Here is a 7,500-nt window from a genome sequence, read left to right as displayed (position 1 = left end):
TGAACTTTCTCTTTTTTTTTACAACTTTCCCCAGTCTCATTTCAACATTGCAGCGATACTTTGCAGACTTTCAGGGAGTTAGATTGTTCGTAACTAGTTCCCGTCTTGCTTTTGGAAGAGGCTGATAATCTGAATTAAGCGTGATATTATAATACTTGTTGGTTAGAGGGAGTTTAAAACTTCTTCTTAAAGATATATTGGGATGATTGACAGGGGGAAACAAGTTGATGATTGTGTTTATTGGTTTAAGATTTAGGTTGATGTTGAATCAAGTCGTGTTAATGTGTAGGGATTGATTATTTTTTTGTGATTACTTGTGTTCAGATTAATTCATGTAAGTGCTAGTGTCATCCTTACAATTCTTTTGTGTGGTAATACTTCATTTTATAGTAATAAGATTCTGAACTCTAATTCTAAAAAGATACTCAATTATATCTGTCATATATTGTCAAGAATAGACATATCATTACTCTGATAGTAAAAGATATATAACCACTGAGACTATTTCAGTTCAGTGGCAGCTAAACTTTGAATACTTTACTGACATGACCTTTACCTCCCCAGCATTTATTGGCGGCGCTGTGGTTGGCCTCCTCTGCGCCATCCTGCTCGTCATGTTCATCGTGTACCGCATGAGGAAGAAGGACGAGGGCTCCTATCCCCTGGACGAGCCCAAGAGGATGCCTCTCACCTCGTCATACTCTCCGAACGACAAGGAGATCTATGCCTAAACTCGAGTCTTCCGAGGAAGACAGAGAGATGAGACGTAGTGCGAAGGATGAGGGATTTCCACGTTTATTTTCATCTTTAGGCCTTATTTTGTATGTTTTACCAAGCTTGGGATATTGACAGAGGAGGAGGGTGAGTGGATGTTCTCCTTCCTCTCACTCTCTCGCCCTCGCAACCTGCAACATCTTTCGAGGAGGAAGGAAGGAAGGAAGGGATGACGAGAGAAGCGCTGCCACCACCAGCCATCACGCCCCACCCTGATTGACCTGACCAGGGTGCCGTGATGTCTCTCCTGACCTCTGCCATGTAGGGGATGATGAGCGTACTTGAGAAATCTCGTGCGGGCTCATGTCGTATATATTTTTTTTGTATTTTGACCCTTTTTTTTCTTTTTTTGTGGTACAAGGATGAGGGGAAAAAAACTACATCATTGTGTGAATGTTTCCCTACCTTTTTTCAAGTCCCGGAAGACGGAAAGTATCCTGAAAAGGAACCTAGCCGGAAAAAACGAGGTTCAGCAGGTTGCTTACGCAGGAGCTCTGATTGTAAATATTTTCCCATTCCTCCTTCAAAGTTGTGTGTAACATCTAAAATATGTACTGACATTTTTTTTCCTTTTTTTTTTGGCTCTGTAACGTCTTTTTTTTTTTTTTTTTAATCAAGAGAAAGGCTTTGGTGCAATGTTTTTCCTTTTTCGAAACATTTGGTCCTGAAAACGGTGCAAGAGCTAAAAAAATGAATGAAAAAAAAAGATTATCGCAAAATAAACAAAACAGGACCAGAGTGAGGAATTGGAATTTATTTTTTCAGTTTTGTGCACAAAGAAAGATCAAAGAAAAAATATATATCCCTTCAGTTATGTATTGTGAGGAAGGATGTGCTTCTCTCTTTTTTTTAAAGTATTTGTTAGAAAATGCTTGGGAGTGTAGTCTGGTGATGTGCTTTTAGAAGTACACCATCATGCTACAGATCCAAGAGAGGTAGATTAAAAATTATTACTATTTTTGTTTGGATTCCAAAAAGGTTTTTAATTTTGCCATGTAGACAGAAAATGATGTCTAGTATCCTTTGAGAAATTTGTTTTTTTCTTATTATTATTATGTTACACTTAATGAACTGAAAGTTTATTACATCACTTGATGTGAAAGATAATCAAGACTTTGCTTTTTTCTAAAAGTATGTTTGTATAGATGGTGAGAAATATTTGTATTTCACGAAATAAACTCCAGCAAAATGTGGTGTTGAAAACAAGGGTCTGATTAGAAGAAAAAAATCCTGCCTTTCTATAGTGATCTTTTTTCCTTATATGTGATGGCCATGACTCTTTGTGTCGTATGGAATATGGCATGGAGGTCGATAGGGAAGAACAAATTATTTTAGACCTTTTTTTTCATACTTTTTTATGAATTAATAAAACTAAAAAACATAAACCCCACTGTTCAATCTTCATAATCAGCACAGTAGTTAAATCTAGTTTGGTGGCTTGTAGTGAGAGAGCACGAATGGAGCACGGAGGAACGGGGGACGTGATGCAGATGGAGAGAAGGCACAGGAGAGCCCGCCTCTGCGAAGGGACGGGGCCTCTCCTTTGCCGAGGACTGTTTGTGTCGCTCCCTGGGAAAGCTTCCTTCTCCATTTTCATACAGGTTCTTTGGGGTTTGCTTACTTACCAGGATTTAAAAATATATAAAATAAAGAAAATGAAAAAAAAAAAATTATATGGATGATCACATTTTAAAAGAGTTTTAGAACTGACGGAGCTGATCATGATGGGTGTTCATTGGCGTTTTGAATTTGTATGTAAGTGAATAATATTACATTTACTGACAAAATATTCATTAAAGTGCTAGGCAGTGATGAGTGTACATGGTGAAGGAAAGTTGGATATTGCAATTGAAAGATCATACTTTTCAGTGTTTTATCAACACTCGGAACCTCAAAATGGCAATGAATTTTATGCTACATCCAGGCAGTTTGTACTTCACCTGCGCATCATCAGTGATAAAATCTTTTTGAGAAAAGAAAACTCAATGTATATGTGCTTGTATAAGCTGTGCACCAAACTGAAGAATTATTTTTTTGATGTGTGGGTTACAATTGTGTAGTTTGTATTATATTTTTTAATATTTAAGGTTGGAGGAATTATCATTTAATCAAATTATTTTATGGATATAATGAGAAGGGACTGCACAGCTAGAGTAGACAACGGTGACAGTGAGGATTACCGTCGGAGACCTAGAGTAATGCATTTATACTATGGTAACAGTTGCACTCCCGCCCCGTCATTTCCAAACAGCCAGTATGGGGGCAGGGTTTTCTGGTGCGAACTCTCGGCAGTTCCATCATTAATGAACAACATTCAGAGAAATAGTAATGGCAATTTTAAAGATCAAGCCAATAAATCCAGAAAGAGCTTTTTTGCAACTAGTAACCATAAATGTGATGAACAATAAAAAAAAAAGAAAAAAAAAGTTGTCGTCTTTGTAGTTCTTTGAGAAAGAAAACTTGCTCACTTTAGAGAAATAGGGAATGAAAGTTAGGAAAAAGAAAAAGAGAAAAATCAAGAACGAAGGGAAGAGAAGAGAAAATATCGGTTGTATTTCTGATATCAAGAGAAAAAAAAACAAAACAACAACAACTAAGTATCTTGAACCAATAAATAAAAGATGATATGTAATTGGTAAAACCCAGTTGACAAATTGCACTGTGCAAGGAAACGCTCCAGGGCCAAGACTTGTACTCACGCTCACACACAATCTATTTTATCACTTTTATAATAAGTTGTCCCCTTGGTTACCAGTATATACCCAGCTACACGCCGTGTACGCGCGCGTGTATACTGCGTCTGCCTAAGATTCATTGTATGTATACTCTTGACTAACCAATTAACTAGCAGTCACATTACCATTACGTTGTACTGCACAACTTTCTTAATATGTCTGTTTCAGTCCAATCCGAACCTATAGATTTAGCCAGGGCTTTGCAGGGGAGGGATCTGTTCATAAATAAAGTGTGCCAAGAGTTTATATTGTATGGTCTCCTCTTTATGCATATTATTTAAGATTTTTCCAATTAATCTGTTTTTATTGCTAATCTTTACTTATTGTTTTTAAGCTTCTGGATTCTTAGGGTTAATAGCCAGTCAAAAAGGTGAATTTACAGGACGGATAACATTAATTGATTTGTAATTTTTGGCGCTATGGGATTAGGCTGACGTCATGTTGATTAAAAGCAGAATTATATTTATAGAAACCAGAAGCTCTCAGGAAGTAAAATGTTCAAGTTCATAATAATTAAAATTCTTTATATATATATATATATATATATATATATATATATATATATATATATATATATATATATACATACATATATTCATATATAATATAATTTTTGGTATCATCACTGAGGGCTTTTTTTTTCTTCTTCTTCTTATCCCAATTTGTCAGAGAAAGACATTTTAAACCAATCACCGATTCCTTCAGTGTTCTCACCTTCAAGCATCCAATGTAAAGAATCTGTCATTTTTTTTTATTTTATTTTTTTTTTTCCTTATTTCCTTTTTTGTCTTTATACTTTTTGTTTGGACTATTTGATCTATTTTCCTTTCCTCCCCCAACCCCCTGGAATTAGAAAAAAAAAAAAAAGTTTCATAAATTCACCTAGGAAGAAAAATAGAGATATGAGAAAAAAGGAAAAAGAAAAAAAAAAAAATCAATAAAACTTGGCAGGATTCTGTTATATCCGAACTGTTATGTGTACAAAGATGGTGAGATAGACCAATGAACAAACAGCGCATCCCCCACAGGTCACTGTGAGGGTCACCACGTCCTTCCGCGCGCGTCACAGAGCACGGTGCCTCAGAGCGAGCAGCCGTTACCTGTGACGTTCGGAGAGGAATGGATGCACGTGATCCTGTCAGAGAGATTGTAAACTGGGGACCTGCAGCCGTGACTCACTCAGCTCCACAAGCACCTGTTTTTAGGTTTAGCTCTTTTTGAAGTGTAATGACATCATTCTTGTGTTTTCTTATGATTAGTGGTATTGTTCTTATGATTATTATTATTATGGTTATTGATATTATTGTTATTATCATCATTATTATAATTATTATTACTTCTGCTGTGAAAAACACCAGGTTTTAATCATCATTGTGTACACAGGTGGGTGTAGTTCTCTTTTTGTATTTTGCATTAACTGTAGACAATTGTATGTATCCATTTTGTATTGAAATTTTGTATAAAGGAATGTTACCATTAACTTGTGCATAACTGGTGGAGGTTGGTACAATTTCAGTAGCCAATATTTGATTATCGATCGGTGAAAGAGGAGAAAAAAATCCCATGGCAGAGAAAAAAAAGATTAAGCTTACAGGACACAGGAAGTGTTCAATCATGGTGTTGTATTGCTGAGGGAGTCGTCTTGCAGTTGTGTCAGCCAACTTCGGCAATCAGTGAGTGGCTCAAGAGAGGAAAATTTGGTCACACGTTTAGATTTGCATTATATTGTTTTTCCCTTTCATTATATCCCCCTTTTTGTGAATCACAGTAGAAAATTTGACAGGAAAAAAGAAAAAAAGAAAAAAAAAAGAGGAAGCCCATGTTGGCTGACTCAGCTTGCAAATGTGTATAGTATTTTGTAAAACCAGAGCGTGGGTCACAATGACGTGTCGTCCCCAGTCAAAACTCATCATATTTACAGCAGGTGACCACTATGCGTGAGGGGCCCACCACGTCCTGTGCACTTAACAATAAGGCAGATTAAGAGAGAATGGGAAAAATAAATTATTAAAATTCTAAATTTTAGAATATTAAACCATATGAAGTATTACATGGCAACTGGCTATTTTGCTAATGGAACTGACCAATATACTTTAAAAAGTAAATTTAGATATATAAAAAGTTCTTGATATTGTATTTTCTGAAGTGCAGGATTCATGTGCCCACCACCCCTTGTGAGATCCTGCTCCCAATGTCATATTGTAAACTGTATATTAACGTTCATACTGATATCCTTTCCTAGACTGTTCATCTATACGGGATCCTTTTGTACTTGTATGACTGACAACCTTAGAATAACACGTGTTCAGTAAGTAGTCCTTGGAAAATAAATCATTTATGGAATTATGGTTTCACTAACCAAATACTATGAATATATCAAGTGGATAAAAAGATGTATTCTATATGTTCTGTAATATCATTTTGAGTATATTTTTTCCAGTGATATATGAAGATGCTGATAATACTCAGTCTAAAAATTGTACAAATAAAAAACAGCTAGGTGTGTAGAAAGATTACTCCTCATATAGGAAATTGGCCAATGAGATTTACTGTCATTTCCTGAGGAGATATTTCTCTCCCAATATAAATTCTCAGAAATAAGAGAAGATTGAGATGTATTTCTAAAAATTGTCCAAAAGAAAGAAAAGAAAAAGGAGTCATTAATTCACACATACTATAATATTGGATGTTCAAGTTATGATTAACTTTTGTCCCTTTTTACCATGTGATAATTATAATTCCAAAAGCAATTTCTCATGTTTGATACTACATTACTGGATATACAATTTTGCCTTGTTCCCAAAAATAAGAAAAATGTTTTTGTTTTTTTCTCCAGATGGTGCCACAGACTATTTTCATTTGTGAAGCAATGGCAGAACAAGTTGAAGATTAGGTTACTGCCAATCTTAGACATTGATCGAAAGTTAGATTATTGTTAATATCAACTTTTATTATCATTAAAAAGAAAGATGGAGACGTAAAAGTATGTGATTCCTTCTCTCAATATCCTGAAAAGATGTGATAAAACTAAGTTAAAAAAAAGCTATCATATCTAAAGTGGCTCTTTCTCTTTTTCTCTTTCTTTCTGTCTCTGTCTCTCTGTCTCTGTCTGTCTCTCTCTCTCTCTCCCTCTCTCCCTCTCTCTCTCTCTCCCTCCCTCCCTCCTCTCTCCCTCCCCCCCCTCCCTCCTCCAAATAATATAATTATATGTTTTCAAAATATTGGATCTGCAGAGTAATAAAATGAAACTTTATAATTTTATTAAGCAATATTTTTCACATCAAGTAAATAAATTTGATAATCGTTATAATAGCAATAGTTTTTAGTCCTTAAAAAAAATTAAGTCTCAATATCAGGAACAATAAAACAAATTTATGATATTAATAACAGATATCATAATGATAACAGCAATAATATTGCTAATAAAAAATGAAATTACAAAAAAAACACAATCATAATTACAAATCAAAACAGTAAAAACAAATGTTGGTTATTATTATAATTATATAAATATATAAATATATATTTTATTCTTCCGTTTTTTTAATTTTTTATTCAATATCACAGTTAAATCAGGTGTTTATTTTTATCTATGTCACCATCACTGATTTCCCTTTTCTCTCTTTTCCACTTAATTCCTTTCTGAATAATGTTTTTGTTTTATCACTGGTTAAGCTTCATTTTTTTTTTTTTTTCTTTCTTTCTCCATGTTTTTCCCTTTTTTTATGGTTCATTATTCTATTCTGTTCCATTTTTTTCTTTTTCTTCACTGAAGTTTAGTAGATCAAGTACATATTTAGTCTATATTTGTTATTTCTCCCCCTCCCACGTCCCCCTCACCACCCTGTCAAGCTCCTCCTCGAACTTCTGGCTGGAGAATTCTGCGAGGACCCTCTCCTTTCCCCGAGCCCCCATGTCCCTCCCCTTCTTGGGATCCCTGGCCAGCACCCCCATGGCCCTGGCAAAGCCCCCAGCCTCGCGTGGAGGGAGA

At 35.1% G+C, this 7,500-nt stretch overlaps 2 protein-coding genes across 2 annotated transcripts in view; one reads left to right on the top strand and one right to left on the bottom strand.

The window, feature by feature from the left end:
• The window catches only part of LOC122260926 (syndecan-2-B), a gene marked incomplete at its 5' end in the record, with an annotated part of 6,508 nt that extends 656 nt beyond the window's left edge, over window positions 1–5,852 (top strand). The window contains 1 exon segment of the mRNA XM_086534178.1: window positions 565–5,852. Coding sequence (XP_086390304.1) covers window positions 565–731 — 167 coding nt within the window.
• Alg2 (alpha-1,3/1,6-mannosyltransferase Alg2) overlaps window positions 2,754–7,500 on the bottom strand; it is a 17,595-nt gene continuing 12,848 nt past the window's right edge. Inside the window, exon 3 of the mRNA XM_043028385.2 lies at window positions 2,754–7,500. This exon is cut by the window's right edge and continues 587 nt beyond it. Within this exon, the coding sequence (XP_042884319.2) occupies window positions 7,320–7,500 (181 nt within the window). The 3' untranslated portion in view covers window positions 2,754–7,319.

This window comes from Penaeus japonicus, unplaced genomic scaffold (genome assembly GCF_977035675.1).
Source record: "Penaeus japonicus unplaced genomic scaffold, GWHDUDI00000001_assembly GWHDUDI00000040, whole genome shotgun sequence".
NCBI classification, from domain to species: domain Eukaryota; kingdom Metazoa; phylum Arthropoda; class Malacostraca; order Decapoda; family Penaeidae; genus Penaeus; species Penaeus japonicus.
Note: the sequence above shows the minus strand (reverse complement) of the source record. Positions and strands in the feature narration are given on the sequence as shown.